This window comes from Amaranthus tricolor, chromosome 13, assembly GCF_026212465.1.
Source record: "Amaranthus tricolor cultivar Red isolate AtriRed21 chromosome 13, ASM2621246v1, whole genome shotgun sequence".
NCBI lineage: Eukaryota > Viridiplantae > Streptophyta > Magnoliopsida > Caryophyllales > Amaranthaceae > Amaranthus > Amaranthus tricolor.
In genome coordinates, this window is record NC_080059.1 from 9607753 (window position 1) to 9630669 (window position 22917).

The 22917-nt window shown below is 31.6% G+C and overlaps 2 protein-coding genes across 2 annotated transcripts; one reads left to right on the top strand and one right to left on the bottom strand.

Moving 5' to 3' along the window:
- The first annotated feature begins 317 nt into the window (after window positions 1-317).
- On the top strand, window positions 318-2388 carry LOC130797705 (uncharacterized). Its single transcript, XM_057660418.1, has 2 exons — window positions 318-477; window positions 913-2388. The coding sequence occupies exons 1-2, from the start codon at window positions 427-429 to the stop codon at window positions 1447-1449; spliced, it is 588 nt and encodes a 195-aa protein (XP_057516401.1). The 5' UTR covers window positions 318-426; the 3' UTR covers window positions 1450-2388.
- Window positions 2389-6230: 3842 nt separating this feature from the next.
- On the bottom strand, window positions 6231-7593 carry LOC130798793 (uncharacterized). Its single transcript, XM_057661889.1, has 3 exons — window positions 7205-7593; window positions 6594-7101; window positions 6231-6512 (listed from the first exon to the last, which is right to left on the bottom strand). Exons 1-3 carry the CDS (start codon window positions 7591-7593, stop codon window positions 6231-6233), a joined length of 1179 nt encoding a protein of 392 aa, XP_057517872.1.
- Window positions 7594-22917: the final 15324 nt, after the last annotated feature.

Sequence of the window (22917 nt, forward strand, 5' to 3'; positions counted from 1 at the left end):
TTTAAGTATAAATTGGATGTAAATCAAGAAAAATGAATAAAAATAGTTAAAAAATATAGTATATTAAAAGAAAAGTAAAAATAATATATACCAAGACAAAAAAAAATAGGTTTAATGTGTAGATGGAGTACTAGAAAATCTTTGGCAAATAGGAAAGTGAGATTAGTGTTTTTGCATGCTTTAGGCTTTTGAGTATTTGTCTAACCAAATGTCCCATGAATCCCAAAAAAGCAATCTACCCAAATACTATCCCAAAACCAATAAAGCAAATAGTGGCTATCTATTACTCTTCCTCTTCCCTTATAAGGAGACAAACCATAACCACCCCACTATATTTCTTCATTCTACACTCTCATTACTAAAACAGAGTAAACTTAGCTTACTCACTTAATTCTTTAGCATAATTCAACTCTAATCATCATCAAAATGGAGCAATGCAGCCCCCCTTTTGGTTGGATTTACTACAATGAAGATGAGGTACAAATTAAAAACTCCAACCCATCTTTTTTCTTTTTCTTTTTCTGTTTTGAATAATTTGCGAATTGTAGCCTTAAAGTCAAGACATTTTACAAATATAGCTTCAATCTTTTTTTTTTTTGCGAATTACAGTCACCTTTGTCTATAAATTCAGGCCAAATCATTGGTCGGGATCCTATAATTTGGCCTAAATGTTATAAACATTGATACACGGTTGTACATTCTCAAAAAAAACATCAATTGTTATAATTCGCAAATAATTCTTTATTTTTCAATTCAGCGTAGATTAGACAATCAAATCCTTATCGTAAGAATAAAAGGGAAACTAATCAACCCATATTCTTAAAGTGATATATTTCTTTTGGTGATTTTTCATGTTTGTACATATTTAGCACATAAAAATTGACTAGAATATACCTAAAATTGTGTAAGCAGATAATGATGAGTGAAATGAGACAATACATATTACAATCAAGAATGGAATTAGAAGCAACATTAATAGCTGCCCAAGAAGAAATCATGAAGAAAGAAGAAGAAGTAATGAACATCAAAGATCTTTTGATCATAACAATCAAAGAAAGAGATGAAGCTCAATCTAAACTCCAAAATCTAATCATGGAAAACCTTATTCTTCAACACAAATTACAAACACTTCCAGAAAAACCTTCTTCTTTGTCTAATACTACATCTTCTGAGAGTGAAGAAAGCAGTATGATCTCATCCCCACCATTGCCAATGCCGGCTAATAGCCGCCCATTGCCGGAAAAAGGGAAGCTCTTGAAGGCGGTCATGGAGGCGGGCCCACTTTTACAAACACTCCTCTTGGCGGGCCCACTTCCTCAGTGGCAACACCCACCACCACAGCTTGAATCTGTTGAAATCCCACCTGTGAATGTTAATTCTAAGAAAAGGGGATTGAATGATTTTGACTGTTCAATCATTTCTTCTCCAAAGTACCAAAGAGTGGTTTAGTAGTTTTGACTTTACTTCTTCTTCCGGTCTGAAATACTCGCATCTGGTTGTGATATATTGTTTGGAAAAATATCACTATCAGTAGCAAGTACGATGGATAGTAGGTACATATGCATAATAGGTGTGTTTGACTAATGATTGCTGGTTGTTAACATTTTTAATTGGTTTGTATGACCAGTTAAAAATATTAACTGTTTTTGTTGGATTTTAAACTAGTCATTAAAATTAGGATGAGGTTGCAGAATGCCTTTTAGGTAAGAATTAAGTGAGAATCGAACATCTGTTAACTAAAGTTATCATGATTGTTGGGAGGTGGTTTTGTAGTATTGACTTTACTATAATTAGAAGGTAGATAGAGTAATGCTTGCCAAAGTTTGATTAGTTTTAGAATCCAAATCCATCCTATATTTTTATCTTCATGCTAGTTAACATGTAAAGAGAGACTAGTATTGAAAATGGATGGTTACCCTTTACCTTACTAACCTATCACATTTAGTTGGGTTAGTTTTGGTTATTGTAAAATATAGTTTGTCTTAGGCAAAATTAGCAGCAACATATCCTAACTTCTCCCTTGAAAGGGAAAGAAAGGAGAATTATATTATTATTACACTAAAGTCTTACAAAATCATCTATATTGTTTGGTGGTGATGGTGGTGACTTCTACCTTCTCAATTTTATGATTTTTTTTTTTTAATTTTGGTTAATTTTATGTAATATTCTTGATTCTCCCATTCAAAGGAGATATGGGATGGGTCCATCTTGGATTTATGACCAAGATATGGCTTTTGGCTACTTTTTTTTAATTTATTTTTTTTTATTGTTTTTCAATTTTTAATTGTATGTAATGTTTAATGTATGGTCATTATGTCAAACACATAGTGATCTAAAATGATTTGATGTTTTAATGAGAAGAATCAACAAAAAAAGATTTTCATCTAATTACATAATTAAGGTTATTGTTGCTTTATTTGCTATTGGTCCCTGCTTTTTTATGCATTGCAATGATGCTTTTAACTTTTAAAGTAACTAATGATAGTATTTTACTTTCTTTGTTTCTAAGTGTTCATCATATTTTGTTATTTTATGTTGTCCTTAGCTTTAATTTAATGTGTTTGTTTATTTATTTTAGTACCTTGATTAACTATTTTTCTCTTATCTTTCTTATTTGTCTTTAATTTATCTTGAGAATAAAAAAATAAATTTATTGATATAAGAAAAACTCTTAGAAACTAAGAATTTGAGGATAAATTGAGTGTATATTCTTTTTTGTCTTCTCCTTAGTATTAGTGCGGATATGATCTGTCTGTTATTCTTCTCTATCGAACCCAACTTGTGCGAGATACTAAAATGATGTCTTTGACTTTGACTTTGACTCTGACTCTCTTAGAAATGAAGAAGTGTGAAAAATCAGAGATAACTAACAACCGTCATGAGATGCCTTCAACGCCCTAATAATCTATGAAGTATTTATTTGTCCTATTGAGATGGGTAGATTATGCATATGAATGTGAGAATGTTTAAGTAGAATTGTGGAAGTTAAGTAGTTAAGTTTCATGCATCATAGTATCATATGTTGGATGTCTGCCATAAATGATGCATTTAATTAGTCCCCTCTTATTATGTTATTTTCTACCATGTAGAAATAAGCATGCTAAACAACCAATGATATGATTTTACATGTTTACTTATGTCAAGTGTGCTATTCCTGGATTTTATTGTCTGCTTTGATAAACAAAAGGATTATAATTGGTTTTTATGGGTTTACACAATTCATATGCCATTATTTCAATTGTCTCCTAATCCTTAAAATATGAACTTAAGTTATCACCCCATGCAATTTGTCAACTCACACCACCATGATCCCCCCCAAATCATTTTTAGAAAAGCTTGTAAACCAAGTCTCAAAGTATTGGTTTCTACTCTATTTTTTAATAATATACTCTCTCCTATTTATTTTACTTGTCGTATTTACTTTTTCACACTTATTGAGATAACATTTTAACTCTTAATATCTTTAATTATGCATAATTAAAAATTATGAAAAATTAATATTAATAATCCTTGTATTGAGACGAATTAAAAAAGAACCCACTAGACTATATTTTAACTTATAGATTAAGAATAAAATACAAAATATAAGTAATTAAGAAATAGTGATAAAAAGTAAATAAGACAACTAAAATAAATAGAAGTATAATATAATAATTAGTCTATTATATAAGAGAGAGAAACTCTTGCACAGTTGTGGTGTACATTAAAGTAGTGTGCATCAACCTTGATATGCTAGTAGGTTAGTAAAATGAATGGTAAAAAGTATATATTAGTGAAGGAAAGAGTAAGAGGGTGTTTGGCACATGGGAAAGAGACTTGTGAGACTTTAAGATAGAGATCTTTAAGATGAGACTTTGAAGATATAAAAGTCTCATTCCTTATTTGGTATGTTCGGAACTTGCAAAAAATAGATAAAAATAAAAGTCTCACCAATTACCACCCTCTCTTCAAGACTTAATTCTTAAGGACTTTTCTCATTTTTATACCCATTCCCTTAAAATAAACAAGGACTTAGACTTTTTTATGGAACAAAGTCCCATTCCCTTTTTCAAATCTCATGTGCCAAACAACCCCTAAGGAGTCTGGATTACTAGCACACAAATTTACCAAATAACGTGTCTAATATATCCTTCGTTCACCACAAAAACTATTAAGATAACCAATTAACCATATGGTATGTTGGTGGTCGTTAAACAGCCTCCACCGACCAATTTTTGATGGACACAAATTATTTCTTGCATATTAGTGATAGAACACAAAATTTAATACAAAGAAATATTACCAAATTTTCAAATTGTACAAATATATATATATATATATATATATATATATATATATATATATATATATATATATATATATATATATATATATATATATATATATATATATATATATATATATATATATATATATATATATATATATATTTGTTATTGGAATTGTTAGAAGAAGGAATTCATTATAACACTTATGGAATTACAAAGAAGAAACACTATGATATATTGTAAAATATCTACTTCTGTTTTGTGCTACTAAATGAAAATTACTTAGTACAAAAAGGCTAAACACCTCTATATATAGAAAGAAAGACATATTGCCACATAAGCATTCTTATGTTAACAATAGAAAAAAATAATTTAAGTATTCTTGACACCTTATCTCCAATAAGAATCATTATTGTTCATGTTATCACCACTACTTGGTATCATTTTATCTGTTTATTAAAGATTGCAATATTAATAATAAATACAAGTATTAAAAAATTAGTATAAATTATATGTCTTTTTTTATCAAGAATAACTCACTATTTATCTAAAAGAAGTGAAAAAAAAAAAATTAGAGAAAAAACAACCATACTAAAAATATTAATGTTCAAGTAAAAAAATTGTAGCAAAAAAAGTAGGGATAAAGAGAGTATAGCATGATGGGAAAAAGTTGGTAATGATTGTTATTATTATCTTTTGGATTACACCCTCTGTAAATATCAATTAGGTATCCAACGTAACTCCAAATTAATAGATACTAAATAGTTTCATGTCTAGAAAAGAAAGATCAAACTGGGTGGGGAGATAAAGTTGTTAAGAACAAACCCAATATGGATAATGAAACATTGGTTTTTTGTAAGTTATCGTTATTGTTATTCATGAGATTTTGTAAATAATAATTTCGTAGATTTTATTTTATTATTATTAGGAAAAATTGTTGAGAATAATTCCACCTTTTAACATTTTGTTGTGAATAACTCCTACTATTTATTATTTATAAATAATTCAACCTTTTGACTTTTGTTGCTCACAACATCTCCAACCTAATCAATTTGACTGGCTACTGCAGTTCAAGATAGCCGTTTGCCACCTTCTCCTCTTTCTTCTTATATTTTTGTCATCATTTTCTTCGTTCTTACTTTATTTCCTCATTTTAATCCTAAATTAGGTTTGGAAAACATTATTTCACAGTAAATAATTCAAATATATTAACCTAAACATGCAACAAAAAAATTTGAAAATTCAAAGAAAAGTTATAAACACTAGAATTTTGAGAAAATACTAATTGTTCGAAATTTTGATGAAGAACAGCTCTTACAATTTGAAATTTTGATGAAGAACGCAAGAACTTCAAGATTTCAGAAAATAAATTTGAAAATTAAAAAAATGATGAACAAACTTATCATTTTGATGAATAACAACGACAAATACACACCAAATTCAACATTCCTTCTTCTGATTAGGGGGAGAAATTATAAACCCTAGAATTTGGGGAAAAAACCGTTTTGGAGAAAAGACTAACTAGGAGAAGTTTATAAATGCATGTGAAGGAAGTAGAAGGATTTAATTGAATGTTGCTAGGTTGAAGGAGGTTAATTATGTGAAGAAACAAAATGCACAGAGCTTGACCTGCAATAGCTGGTCATTTTGTGTTGGCGATGCTGTGAGCAAAAAAGGTTAAAAAGTTGGATTATTTATGAATGGGGGTTATTTACAGCAAAACATCAAAAAGTGAGATTATCCTCAATAATTTTTCCTTATTATTATTATTTTTTTTTTTTGAACAAGAAAAGGGATTTCATTGATCAAACTAAGACAGATACACAACAAAGCTCAAGATAACCAACTCCTTTTTACAAGTTGCATCAGTATGAAAGTGGAACCCACCTTCTAGGAAGGGTTGAACCACCTCAATCTTCATGTGCAAAGGAGAAGGAAACACCTCAGGGATAAACAAGAAAATTAGACATCAAAGAGTCTTCTAAACCAAGTTTGACAACTCTCTAATGGGTACAAACTCATGAGCCGAATCCTCACTTCCTGGAGGATCCTTTTAGTGACAACAGCAACAGTGCTCATACTCATCATCCAAATAGCTTCATTTCGGGTTCGCCATACCATATAGGTAAGGCTACAAATACTGGTGAGCATCAGAGTTCTACGAAATCTAGGTCCCTTCCATTTCTTGGAAGCAAGTCTGTGAAGATCATATTGGATTCGAATAGCCAGCCACTGCTCCATAAACTGCAAACACTACATATTGAAGGCACATTGAAAGAAGAAGTGATCAATAGGCTCGGGTGCAACATTGCACATAGGGCATACGTTCTCATTAATGACACCCATTTGAACCAACTTATCCCTAGTTCTGAGGCTTTTGGACATAGCAAGCCACATGATATAGCGCTCTCTAGGAATATAGGCTCGATTCCAAACAAACTTGTCCCATCGGACTCTAGGGGATGTATCAAGGTGGTGTGTATACACCTCATGGATCTGGTATTTCTGCTTGCACATCCACTCACTCAATTGAAGTTTTACAGAGCAAAGCCTCTTCAAAACCCAGCTAGCCGTTATGGGAGGGTTGAAGAGCATCCAATCAGCACCTTTCGTATAGACTTCATAAACCCATTTGACCCAGAGGGACTCCTGCATTGAACTGATATGCCAGGCAAGCTTACACACAACCACCAAGTTCCATATATCAAGGTTTGGGATTCCTAGGCCACCACAACTCTTCGGTTGGCATATCTTAGACCAGCTCACGTTACCTCCAGAGCTCTTTGTAACATCACCATGCCACAAGAAAGGCCTGCAAATACTATTTATTTTCCTTATAATCACTCGGGGCAAAATAAACAGAGTAAGAAGTAATACCCATAAGAATAAAGGTCACAAGTTGTAACTGGGCAGCATAGGAAAGATTCTTACAGTACCACAAGCGTAGTCTAGCAGTCATCTTGTCTATTAGGACATCATAGTCTGTTGCAGAGATTTTCTTAGAAGTCAGGGGGATCCCTAGATACCTAAACGAAAGATTACCCAATGGGAAGCTCATTTGGAGTGCAATGTCTTCTCTCACTTCCAAAGGCAATCCAGCAATGTATATGGCAGACTTGTTCTTGTTAGCATGCAAGCCTGAGGTAGATGCAAACTTATCCAGGTATTGGCATAAGACACGAATAGAATCTATGTCGCCTTTTGAGAACATCATAAGGTCATCAGTAAAACAGAGATGGTTGAGTTTAAGCTTCCTACATCTAGGGTGGAACTTAAACCTCTCAGCAGAGCACGCACTGTTAAGCATTCTGGACAGGTACTCCATCCCAAGGACAAAGAGCAGGGGGTATGTAATAGTTCGGGTTAAAGTGAACCGGAAAAATTCATACAAATATGAATTCCGGACCACACATTGGACATTAAATTAAACCACTTCTAGGACCGACGACATTCTAGTGATAAAGAAGTAAGATAGCAATGACGAAATAATAAAATAGCGAAAGTCTAAAATTACAACTTGAGAACCTACTGGCCTCTAAAAACCAAACACAATTGTATTCAAATTATACTTACTGAAATAAAAATAATTAAGTTTGGATGAATTAAATTCTAATAGTAATTTCGGACACGATAGCCAACTCGACTCCAGGTTCTATTAGAAGAGTCCTCACACACTAATCCCCACCTGCAAGTCAACCTACTAGTCATGAAATGACAACATCAGAGCAAGTTCCACAGCACATAATAATTGAAACAGTCGTATTATTAGGAGATTTCATTAGTCGTTTTTAGCGCCTAATTTTTCTTATATATTTGTTCGTTACTAATTATAATTTAATTAGTGATGGTAGTAATTTGAAAAATCTCTACGATGATTAGAAACTTGTTAATTCGTAACATGATTATGAATCGTGACAAGTAACGTGAACTTTGGAGGTTAAACTTAATGTTGAGCAACTACCAATAACAGTTCGAAAAATAAAAAAATTTTTTATTACCCAAGCATATTATGTAACCATGATGGGAGTAAATTAAATATTTCACACATATACAAGTGATTTTTAAACATGAAGTACAAGTTACATAACTTGTTACATGTACAACAATTTTTACCCAAACCTTAAACTATCTTAGATAAACCTTTCTTACACCATATTAGACCAAATTGGGGGCATAAATCACCTCAAACCAGCCCCAAAACAGCAGCCCCTAGCTGTCATACTAGCCCTCTTTTAGCCCCAAAACTCACTTGCACACTCCACCAAATTCTCTACCCAAAGCCCCTATTGTTCTTACCCAAAAACACCATCATAACAAGCATGCAAACATAATAAATCAATACATATTTGCTGTCCATATTTTCAGTTCCATCAACCTTCTTTCACTCTTCATTTTACTCCTTATTTCATTCATAAGCAAAGTTGAAGTTCAATCTTACAATTCCTAGCAAAAACACCTTATTTTCTCATCAAATCTTCTTCAAAAACCCATCTAAAACTTCTGAAAATTTATGTTTATAAACTCAAATCTCCCATAAAAATAATCTTCATCTTAAGAGCTTTCCACACCAAACTTGAAGAAATCCACCAAGTATAGAGTAAGTTATGTTCATTTCTTTATTCCACTAGTTTTGTTAAAACTTGTTCATGTAAAACATTTTTTTTACATGAATCTTTCTATAAACTAAGATCATTATAAAATGAGTATTTTATCTCTAAACTAAGAAAATCATCACTTATAAATCTATAAAAATCGGCCACAATAAAAAGTAAGAAGATGTTTTTCCACAAACATATAAATTTTGTTACTTAAAGGATTCAAGTAAAATTATGGGACTTAATTAAGTATGTTGCTCAACATAATAAGTATACTCCAAATATGTTAAAATCATCACAAGTATTAGTTTGACAACTCTAACTAGGGAAGTTAAGTGCATGTTAGAAATCCAAAATTATTCTTGATTTTTGGATGAATGCAATAGGTTTAGTTGAAGATTTGGAGTTGAGACTTGAAGGGCAAGGACCCGAAGTTAGAACCACATCTAAGAACGCGTAGGAGCTTACGTGGGAGCTTACGGAATAATTATATAGGCTTGGAGTCGAGGTATGTCACATGAGGTGATTTTTAAAGGATTTAAGAACAAGTTGGGAAAGTTTGTGTATAAACTTTTTTTTTAAAAAAAAAAATAATAAAATTCCCAAAGAGAAGTTCTTAAATCTTGAAAAATGATGTCAAAATGATAAATTTGAGTATGGAATAATTTATTACATGTATTATTATTGTGGGCATCATGCATGTTGATTTTATAAATTATTGTATGTTTAAAAGCATGTTTAACACTACTTTGTGAAAGTTATTGTGATGGAAATGATTATATGAATTTGAAAATATTTGAAATTCATTTTAAAAGAAATTTTCAGTAGCTATATGTTAAGAAAATTTCTTGGATACTTTTTGTTGAGATTATTCGTTAAATTGATATTTTAATGGATTTTAAAGTGTTAAATACTCTTACTATAAAACATGGTATTAGATGAACTCTTCATCATCAAAAATAATTAATAAAAACATATTATAATGTCTCCAACAAGATTTGGCCAGAATATATTTAGTTTGGAATTTTTTTTTATTATTTTTGAATAATCGTTAAATTGTTTAACGGTAAATTGTAAAATGGTAAAATATAAAATAATTACCAAACAAAGACATATGGACTTGAAATTTTTATCACATACTCATATGGACAGTAGGTAAAATTGGTAAAAGTTTGGGAAGGTTTCGTTGACATTTAAGGACCTTAATAATTTTTACTCGGTTATTAATAATCGGTAAGTTTGAAAACGGTAAAATATAAAATAAAAACTAAATGACGTCTTTTGGACATGAAAATTTTATGAGACACTTATATAAACAATAGATACATGTTCAAAAATTTATATCGTGACCATATATGGACTTAAATAAATTTTATTCGATTTATCGGTAAAATAACGATATTAATTATTAAAAATACCCCACATGATTTTTAATGGTTATTTAAAATTTTATACCCCGTAAAATAGCTTCTGGAATATCATATAATTTTTTATAATATTTTATTTGGACTCAAATAATTTTAAACATATTTTATCCTATTTATCGATAAAATGTCTATACAAAATAATAAAACATCATACATGAGTTTTATAAGTTCAAATAGCCTAATAAACATATTGTATGACTTTTGGAACTTTGGTATAATTTTATATAATAAATTATTAATTATTTACTAATTTATCAAATTAATAGACAATATTTATTTATTAAAAAGTGTAATATTGTTAATTAAATTTGGGTAAAAATAGACCTATATAAAAAATTTATAATTATATTAATAACCTACTGCCTCATAGTATAAATTAAGTTTAAATTAGATGGTTTATAAATTTTACGGATTTAAGACACCATTTAAATAACGGTAAATACCCAAATTGTCGAAAGTAATTGTAAGATCGTTATAAATTCGCATAACCAATTATAATCTGATGGGACAACCTTAAATTCATTTTAAATAAGGTATTATAATGACTTGATTAATTTGGGCTTTGTTGGAGAATTAATATTTACTTTGTAAATCAATTATCGATTTTATTACCGGCAAAACTATCTCGTATTTAAGAAAATAGTGTTTTATGAAATCTTCTGTTGTAATGATTTTATAGACTTATGAATCATATTCTAGTTGTTTTGAATGAATTTCAAAACCCTTTAAAGTTATATTTACTTTAAGAAGGATTGAAACGAAACATTTTAGTGGTTTCCTTAAAAAAAAACATTGTATTGAACTTTAATTACTTTTTGTTACGATGCATTTCCATACGTGCTAGTGATGCCCCAATATAATACAAAGGTTATGTTTAATGATATGATTATGCTAAGCATGTTTTACCCATGTGGGAAATATTATGATTTGATTTTGCTAAGTCATAAATAAAGTATGTTTTGCTATGTGCAAATAAAAGATGTTCATCATATTGAAAAAGTTGATACTTTTGACTTTCAAATGCTATTAAAATTACAAGATAATATATTATGTACAAAAAAATGTTTTAGCCTAAATGGCGGGTACATATGCCATAGCAAATGTTGTGTGCATGATTAAACGGCTCACCAATGCTGAGCGCGTATTGTTCACAATACCATTGTGTTTCACTTGCCGGACATGTCGCGGACGGTAGACCGACTACCAAACGAGTCACAGGATGACTCACAGAGTACCCATGTAAACTTATGATATGAGTTTGAAATTGATTTGGATCTATTGAGATCTTATCATTTATGATGAAAAATGAGAATTTGAAATGACTATAGAGCCATTGAACTGGATTTGAATCATAATATGATTTATCAAATGAAAAAGCATATTTCAAAATGAATTTACTCAAAAAAAAAAAGGGGTTTCAATAACTTGTTTGACGGACACCAGTGTGTTTATACTCAGCCTTTTTGCTGATACTATGCTTTGTATGTTTTTCCAATGGTTTTGTTTTTAGAGTAAAACCCTATGGCACCTCGACGGAGAATGGATATGCGAGCGGAAGATGAACCTGAGTTGGAGTATGACTCCCCTTTTGTTTAGATCTCGTTATTTTATTTGAGAGACTATTAGTTTAGATTTAGACTAATTTAAGGATGTAATTTGAACTTTGGACTTATTTCGATTTGGTTGTAATTTTCCTCTATTTTGGACAGTTAAGACTTCCGTTATATTGCTTGGATATTGGTTTGACCTTTAAGTAACCCCTTAATTGTGTTGGCAAAAGTAAGCTTCCGCTTGATTAATACTAAATTACAGTTAGTGTTTGCCTTCATAATTCAAGGCGGTTACAATAATATACGTCAGAGACAACATACAATCCATTATATGAGTTACACACAAGCAATGAGTTTCATCCTAGCATGTGAAGGCTCTATTAGTTTAAATGTCATTTTTGACTTTCCTAACCCCAACTCATGTCGTTGCCCGTCCAGTTCAGGTCGACAGAGTATTCTCAAAATTTTTGGAAGAATACATAAGGGAGAGCTAATCCCAAGGCAACCTCCGACCTAAGACGTTGTCCATCCTGTTCGGGTCGTCAAAGGCAAAAGTATGCATACCCCATGGTGACCGTAATGATCCAAAACTGCCATGGGAACAATAACAATGGTATTCCAATTCCAATTAAATAGCCTTATTTGGGTAACTACACAACCAATTATTTTGGGGGTTTAAATCCTACATGATATACAACATCACAATATAGAATGAGTACAACATTACTTTACATAACTGATTACAAATGTATGGTCTAAGCGTATACCTTAGTAGCACAATTAAAGCAACTCAAGCGCTTTGCGATTTGAATCTCAACCTCTTATGAATCGAGGTCCTAAACACAACACACACACACAAAAGCACGTATTAGCACGTGTTTACACATTTAATCCACTCCATACTATTAAGGCACTACTAAGACTTTATAATTTTAAATAATTTATTTAAGTTAAATAATTAAACAATCAAATAACTAATTAAATTAAATAATAAAAATAATTAATTAAATTAATTAATCGATATTTTAACGGGGTGTTACAGGGGACATTGGGATCACCTTGGTGTAACCCCCGTTTAGGTTGGAAGGGTTTGCAAAGATCCCCATTCACCAATAGCGTATACTTTATGGATGAAATGCAAGTCATGATGATCTTGATAAAGTGGGGAGGGAAACGCAACGCTACAAGCATATCCTGGATGAAGCTCCATTCTAGTGTATCATAAGCTTGGCGTAGATCCACTTTTATCAAGCAGCTAGGTGAGCAACCTTTCCTAGTATAGTGCTTGACCAAGTCCTGGCATAAGAGGATGTTATGTGCAATGTTCCTCCCCGCTACAAAGGCACCTTGTGTTTGACTGATGATGCCTCCAAGAACCTGCTTCAGCTATAGAGCAAACAAGTTTGGGAATACATTTATAAATGACATGGCAACACGAGATAGGCCTAAAGTCACCTGGGGCATAGGGACAGGAAACTTTAGGGTAATGGTAGTGAGGCTCCATGCCTTTGAGAGCTTTCTTGCCTGAAAGAAACTCTGGATAGCCGTAACAACATTAGGACCCACCACAGACCAAGCAGCTTTGTAGAATCTGCTATTGTAGCCATCTAAACCAGGGGGTTTGTTGTCATCAATACTCTGCATGACCTTCCTGATATTGTCAGCAGTGAAGAATAGGGTGAGGTTCTCCCTCATCGAGTCAGAGTGTAGAGGGCCAGTACCAATAGTATTCATGTTGACCCTTTGCCTGTCTTACATTTTATGACATAGAAGCTTTGAGTAGAATGAAATAAAAGCATGCTTAATAAGACTAGGGTTGCTCAAAGTGTTGCCATCCAGAACAATAGTATTGATTTTGTTATGGGCCGCCCTATGCTTTATACTGTTGTGGAAGAAAGCAGTATTATCATCACCATATTTCAACCAATCCACTTTAGCTTTTTGCTGCATGAGGGAGCCATATTCCTTTTTCACCTGCTTTAGTGCTTGGGCACATACGAGTTCCATCTCTAGTAATTCACTTTTGTGGGGTTCACAGTGCACCCTCTCCTGAGCATCTAGGAGCTCCTTCTCAGCATATTGCAGGGCTAGTTGAATCAAGGTGCGGTGAAATTATTTCTTCAGCTCATGTTTCAGGGCGAGCAACTTCTGATGAATCTGATAGCACATATGCCCAGTAATCTGCTCATGCCAAACTCGTTCAACTACCTCAAGGGAATTCGGTTTCAAAGCCCAATAGTGACAGAATTTAAACATAGGCTTCCCCTGAATAAGATCAAAGAAATGGACCAGAATTGGGGAATGATTGAGATCACCTTCAGAGAGGAAAGAGGCCTCAGCCCTAGGGTAACCATCCACCTATTCCTCGTTACACAGCGCTTTGTCAATTCTACTGAAGACTCTACAATCCCTAGTTTGCTTGTTATTCCACGTAAAGAATCTGCCAATACTCTTCATATCATGGAGCTTACACTAAGTCATACATTGTCTGAGGGGAAGGACTTTATGTAGGCGGACAGGTTGTCCTAATCTCTCATCTATATTAGCCACACAGTTAAAGTCTCCCAATACAATCCACGGGCCTGCACAAGGCATAAAACCTAGGAACTGAAATAACTTCAATCGTTCATATTTATCATTGAACCCATACACAAAGGAGCAGTAGAAAGGATGACCTGTGGCAGGCTTGCAAGCCAGATGAATCAGTTGGCTAGAGCAGCACAACACGTCAACCTTTAAGAAAGTAGGATTCCTCCCCACAATAATCCTCCCCCCTTTATGATGAGCAAGATTATTCGTAAGACACCAATACGGACATAAGTTGTGGTAAAGTTGGCTAAGTCCAGAGCACTTGACCTTTGTTTTGAGGAGGCCAAATAGGCTAACATTATGCTGAGAAATGGATCTAGCCAATTCTAACTGTTTCCTAGCCAATTCTAACTGTTTCCTAGCCACATTCAGCCCCCTGACATTCCACGATAAAATGTTACGCATCGAATGGATGGGATATAGCTCCCAGTGCTATTTCCGGTAAATCACATTCAACCTTAGGAGTATGGGTAGCCAAGATCTCAAAACCATTACTTGTATTTAATAACACAACAAATGTAGATGAGTCAATAACAGTAACAGTGGGCGCTCTCCGTTAAGTGACTAGTTGGAATCCCTCCTCATCCACAGTTGGAGCCGATGTGGGAGCCACTGGGATAGGCTTAGGGACCCATTTCTAGGTGATACCAACCTTGCATGAATCTGTCTGATGCCCAAATTGGTTACATTTACTACATGCCTGCGGTTTCCAATCATATTGAACCTTAACAGAGATTAATTCATCATCCTTACTGGTGAAGGAGATCATATCATGAAAGCCCTGGTTCACATCCAATTCCTCTAAGACTCGTGCAAACTTCATTCTATCCTTGTTCAGTGTGGCATTATCAATATGAATAACATGCCCTAACATTCCTGCAACTAATTTCAAACTTCTATCCCCCCCCATTAAGGCATACTAAGTCCAGGGAACCTAACCCATATAGGGATAGTGGTAATGCTCTCTTTCTCATAAGATACATTCTTAAACCAAGGCTTAACAATGAACGGCTTTTTGTAAAAAAGGATTCTGTTAGAGTCACGGGCCACAGTGAGTGCCTCCTGAGTCTTAAGTCTAACAAGAAAGACTCCCTTAGCTACAGTACACATTTTGTCAATGTGAAGAGGGTTCCATATACGTTTAACAAAGTCGTCGATAACATGTAAGGAAGGATTAACACCAAGGACATAGCATACAACAGATGTTTCCCAAAATGTAGTTTCATCAGCAATATCCTCATAAGAGATTTTAACAGGAGCAGGCATAAGGGAAGGGATAGGGGGTGTCGTACCTGTGTTACCAGCAGCACTACCATTACCCTGAGTAGCAGCATTCGCTATTTCATTTTTGCCTCCAGAAAAAATGCTATGAACATCCTCACATTTTCCATTCAGAACGTTAACTGTATTCGATTGAGTAGCAGCAGCCTTTCTGCCTCCAGAACAAATCTCACGATTGCCATACTGACCAGGTGAAGAAACCTAACATTCGCCATTTGAGGGTTCGACGGACCAACACTAGCTACTGCTGGAAGCCCTACCATTAACCACCGATGCCCAGTTAGCATAGAGACTATGGAATTGCAGTTGGACCAGGGAGGAACGGGGGCTTAAAATCTCATGCTCAAGAATCGTCACATCCGTATTTGGGGAACCATAGCCGGAGTGTGCTAGGTAGAACAGGAGGCACCACTTACGGATCCTTTTGAGGAGGAAGAAGAAGGAATTCACTTCTGAACCACCTGCTTCCTTGACCTTCCTTTGCCTCTCGCCATAGCAGGAACAATCGCACCAGAGGAGAGAAATTTGGAGAGGGAAAGTAGAGGGAGAAGCAAATCAGAGACAAAAAATGAAAATTATTATTATTATTATTATTATTATTATTATTACTATTATTATTATGAACCAAATTTCATTTTATAGAATTAGAAAATTAAAGGTCATATATAATTAAAAAATATAGTTTTTTTAATCATATAAGTTCTCTAAAAATGCTCTAATAGTTAGTTTCCTAATTTTATGTGGTTTAAATTTTTTTTTAAAACTCCGATAAATAGATTTGTTATGATGCTTATATTATTTCGTATCTTCAAATTTAAGAGAGAGTCTTGTGAGATTTGTGATTGTGAGAGAGTGTTTGAGTTGTCTCACACATTTTGCTTTATTACCTTATTTGAAAATGAATAATGCTCTTTTAATCTCATTGATAGATTTCAATTATATCCTAACATATCCATACAATTTTTTTTTTTTAATCATTACTAAATTCTTAACATTTCCTTAGGAACCACCCATTAATGAAGAAATTTCAAGGGGACTCTAAGGAGATGCATTTAGAAACAAAACAAAAAACAAAGAAACTAAGTTAAGCTTGGCATTTAGCATTTAGCAACATGAAACAAAAATCAAAATCATCAAGTGGTCAATGGTCATAAAAATCAAATCTCCTTCAATTAAATGCATTAGCAAGCTAGTCATTATTAGTAATAATAATAGAATAAAAATTGATTTTAAAAGCTTGGATTATACTAATAATAGTTCATAATATGAGACAGTCTCAATATGAGACGTATCTTATTCACGGACTACATAATATAACAAAGACAAATTACAAAGAAAATATAAATTTAAGCTCTTTGTTTTAAGATGATTTTATTAAATCATTTAAATGAAATCAGTCTTTCACGAGAGTTGATAATATATAGTACTACTAATATAGTACTCCATCCAATTTTTTTCAATTGTCCCATTTAGGTTGGGCACGAATATTAAGAAAGTGAAGGGGACTACCTTGAATAGTATACCCATGTGATGTAGTGGGTATTGGGGGTTAAATAGTATAGTTTAGTAAAAAAATAAGAGTGTTTTAGTAATTACATAAATAATATAAGACAATTTGGTCTAAAAATTATATTTTAAAATAGAAATGAGACAATTAAAATAAATTGTCCAAATAAAAAAAATAGGACAATTAAAAAAGTCAGAACGAGTATCTTGGTAGATATGGGGATGCGTTTACCCGTATATTTGTGGTCCAATAAAGAACACAAGTAGAAGTAATAATAAACTCAAATGGATCAACAACAAAAGCAAGAGAAAAAGAGGGTGTCATTGTCAATTGTCATACAAAGCTGAATGCCCCACGCTTTGAAAAACAATATTCATTTAAAACCAAATGTCTTAGGACGCCAAAAATATTGGCGCCAAAAAGCTCACCCATTATATTTTTATTTTTATTATATTTTTATATTTAATTTTTTAGAGTATATTATTATGAAAATGATCCTAGATTATACTTTCACTCTTTGCTTTATTGACTTTATTCCATTTAATTTCGGTATGTTTTCAAGATAATTATAAAAGATTTAATATTTATTATCTTTAATTGTGCATAATTAAAATTTATAAAAAAATAATATTGATAATTCTTGCATTAAGATGAATCAAATAAAATTTCACTTAATTATATTTTTAATTTATAGATTAAAAATAAAATACAAATTAAAAGTAAACTGTGATTAGAGTCAAAAATCCATATAAGATAAAGTCATTAAAACGGAAGGAGTAAGAAAATACTCTACTCATTAACTTTTGAATATGGAATGTTTTACTTATGAATGGAGAATGTTCAAAGTCTAATAATGTATATATCGCCATTCACCTGAAAACTTCTTGGATTAAAAAAATATAAATATAACACAAATCTTTCTTATACTTGATGTTAAATATCTTAAATTATATTCTCATATCATATCAATGACCAATTAATTTAAACCACCGTTATACATTAATGACTAAGAGCCTAAACCCTTATACCAAAACTATATTATCGATTTTTTCTTCATAAAAAAAAAAGAAAATTAAATTATCATCAAAAACTTTAGATTAAATTATTGGATATACTATGAAATTGGATAATAATAATAATAATAATAATAATAATAATAATAATAACCCTTTTATAAAAAAAAAAAATAATAATAATAATAATAATAATAATATGTCATTTCAAAAATAATAAAGACTATGAGTGGATATCCAATCTTTATTTGATAAGAGTTGCTTTCTTTGAACGGTGTGGCGTATTATAAAATGCGGTGCACATGCAAAAGAAAAAAGAAAGAAAAAATATTTCCAACTAAAACATCATAAAAATGTCCCACAAAAACAAGAAAGTGCAGGATTTATTGACCCTTTTGGGTGGACTAGCCAAAGAGAGTTTAAAAAAGACCCTACAAGTAAGAAACTATTCATCATCGTATCATTATCTGTATCCCGTTCATAAAAAAATTATGGACAGGATCTGGAGAGGGAAGGACGGGCCAACTCATACCTATGAAGAAGAGCGCGGCTAAAGGAGTCCCTCGGCTCGAGAAAGATAAAGAAACGTAACTACACGGAAACGATAAATTAAAAGCCTATATAAAATAAATAAGTAGAATTAACTACCAAATAAAAGAAAACAAAAACTAATAATAAAAAAACGAGAGAAATAAGAGGGCAAGAAGTAAGAAACTATTACTATTATCTATTAGCTTCTACTCTTTCCGTCTTTGTCATTTTACATTTAGTGTAAATAGATGAAATATAGTAAAAAAAAAATTAAGTTAAATAAGAATAAAAAAATAAGTGGATAATAAAAATGAGTGGTTAAGATAAAAATAGAGTATAAATTTGTGGATATAAATGGAGTAAAACCATTGCAAAACAATAATATAAGATCAATATGACAAATTAATTTAAAAAGTAGTGCAAAATAAAAAAAATGAAGAAATTTGTTAGTGTTATGGAACTTTTGTTGTTACCAATAGGAAGCTAAAGAGATGATGAAAGCTACCAAAATAACTTAACTACTATTCTTGTTCTCATCTTTGGACAAAATCTTGTTGAAAATCCTTCATAACCCACACTAGATTAGTGTAGCTAATGGGTTCAAGCTCTTAATAATGTTGTTGTTTCTCATTCTTAATTGAATGAATGATGTTATTTGCTTTACTCTAAGAACTAAGAGGTTGAATTAAATTGTTTCAACTGAAATATATTTAATTATTTTAAGTGATTATAATATTTTTCTTAGAAATTAACTTTTAATTTGTATATATGCTAATAAGATTAGTTTACTAATTATTATCTGGTCTTAAGATTAGATTAATCATGTATGTTCAATAATTGTATGGTTTTAATGGAGGATTAAACACACACTTAATCTTCATAAGTTACCAATGTAAATAATTCATATAATTTACGAATTACGATGATATTAAGTATATAATTGATCAGCATAAGTAACCTAACATGTAACTTATGATAAGATTGATACAAATATGTGTAGATGTGTTTAAGGTTTGTATTCATCATCATCTTTTGTGTACTTCATATTACACTACATCATATCATCATCACCATTATCAGCATTTTCAAAAAAGAATTTTCTAATATGTAACACCCATGTTTTGAACACATGACTTTGAGGTTATAAGGTTAAGGATAAAACCATCTATGCTATCATACTTTCCTTATTAATATGAGATTTTAATTGTATTTAATATTGTTGAGAGAGCTATTGCATTGTTAGAAATTTGAGAGCGTTCTTACTTTACTTTAGTATTTGTGATCTTGAGGGATTTGTTCTCAAGATAAGGGAGATTTATTATAATTGTATTGTTGAATCATTTATAATAAAACTACATTTGAGGGGGAGGTATCCAAGATACCTTATAAATACTTGTGTTTTTCTTTGCTTATATTTTATTTTGTTTTTCATTGTTAAACCTTTTTGAGGCTTTCATTTCAAAATAAAAAAATTATTTCTCTATATATTTGAATAAAATCTTTTATGCTAGTGTTAATAATTTGAATGTGTTGTATCTACTCAACGAAGAGAAAGACATTCTTAGCATAGTAAGCAAAAATATAAATTGAATGATACAAACCCAATCTATCTATGACATTGTGGTTTAAAGCATATCAACTCAAGTCACATTAAGAAGTAACACAAAGACTATGAACTTCTAACATATATCTTTTGATCATGAATCATTTGATATATGTGAACTAGAGCTGTTTATGGGTGGGCTACCCATTAGGCTCGACCCACCCGACTCGAAAAACGAGCGGGCTTGGACAATGTTTTTCAAAAAAAATTAAAATTTAAACGAGTAATACCTACCCACCAAGATAAATGGGCGGGTAGCGACACCAAAAAAATACCTACGGGTATATCCACCTGCCCGCTTAATTTAATATATTAATTATTAAATAATTAATTCTAAGTATTAAACTAGTACTACTACTTCACTACTTACTAGTACTAGTAGTACAACACCCATATGTTTATATATTTAATTACTTTCATATATGTTTATATCTTACAGTTACTTTGATAATTTTTTTTACTTATGATGATTGCCGTCTGTAGTAAGATGATGATAAATCGATGATACAATGTTTTGTTGGATCATTCAACATAATGTTTACATTCATATAATTTGAGTATTTAAAGACTTTTTATGTATTTGGAGTATTTTGGACAATTTATTGTATTTTAATTGTTAGTAAAACTTAATTTTCTAATTTGTATTATATTTTTAATTTTTATATAAGAAATACTCGCCTACCCGCGAGTCCCGACTGCTTTAAAAATGGACGGGTAGCGACAAAAAATACGACCACAAATGCGGGCGGGCTTTTGAAAATTTGAACCTGCGGTTAAATTGTAACACCCCTGAATTTCCAACCCCTTACACGAAACCAGAAATCGTGAAGGAAGGGAGGAAATTCGGGTGTTACATAAAAAAGAAAAGGGAAAAATAATTAAAATAAACGCTAAAGATTAATTAAAAAGGTGAGTGAGTGGAAATTTCGGCAGCATCTCGATTAAAACTGAGGATGTGTCAAATATATATATATATATATATATATATATATATATATATATATATATATATATATATATATATATATATATATATATATATATATATATATATATATATATATATATATATATATATATATATATATATAAATGATTAACATGACTAAACTAATCTAAGGCCTTTAACGTCTTTCAAAAAAAAATACGTCACAACGGAATGAATCATCGTCGGCTTCACAAATCATCAACTCTAACGAGGATCGTGGTTCCAGTGTTAACGCATCGATCTGACGGGTACTAAAGGAGTATTCTCCCTACTGTACATCCAAAAACTACACAGCGGATCTATGGATCATATGAGGAGTCACATGGCTCCATAAAAAAGAAATTATACAATCCCAAAAGAAAACTTTACAAGTATTATAGAAGCTACAAGTATTAGACAATTTATACACAATTGTTATGATCGTACTCCGCTCTTTTCCCCAATGCAAAGCAAAAGTAGCTCCTATACCTGTCATGTCAAGCTATGATCCTCCTGCTGCTCAACATAATGACCATAGTCAAATGTGTCATAGCAGGAACATCATAGAGAGTCATGAGCAAACAACAACAAACGCATACACGTCAGTAATTAATGAACTTATAACAATTAGAGTCATTGAACAAAACTATAGACAACAATATAGTATGACAATAGCAAGTCTACTCATCTGTCTAAACGCCTCTATTTACTCATAATTTCTCTTTCAAACTACTAATCTCTTGAAATATATTCAAGGGTAGTGAATCCTTTCTCTATTCATGGCATAGTGACACGGCCAAGGGCGTTATCGGCCATCCGGCGCCCATGGCAAAGTATGAGCTCATGCCCCCTCCAGCAGACCCTTTTGGGTCCTACTGTAACAGGTTCAAATTTCTTAATCTTAATTTTCCGATTAATTATTCCGAAATTTCTTTTCGAGTTCCTAATCCTTTGGTTATCTAATTCAAATCACCTTTAATTCCTAAACCTTATTCCGATTTTTGTAATTTCTTCCAAATATTAAACTTAAAAATATATATAAATATATATGTATATATATATTCTTAAATTTCTTTATAAGCACTAAAATATCATTTTATTATTTTATACTAAGAAAAGTAAAATTTTAATATTATATTTACGATTTTATTAAAACGTTACGTTTCAATTTCGTTTTCTTAAACTAACTTTACTACTTATCATTTTAACCTTACAACTTTGATTTAATTATTTTATACCTAAAAATTTACTATATTTTTCTTATTAACTTTAAGTATAGTTTTAACTAAAATTTTCTAAGTAAACTATCATATTTTCATAATCAAACCTTAATCATACTTTCCCATTAATCTAAAACATTTCACTAGTATAAACTAGAACAAAAATTTGATGAACCAAAATTCTTTCTATATCAATCCATAATGTTCATCACTTACACAAGCTATCACCATTTCCTTACACAAGTTAACCTTCTTCTACACTCCAAACTCTTACACATCCACTTACACACTCCAACTCTTACACATTCACTTACACACTCTAAATCACTTACACAAATTAACCTTCTTTTTCATACAATCTTATGA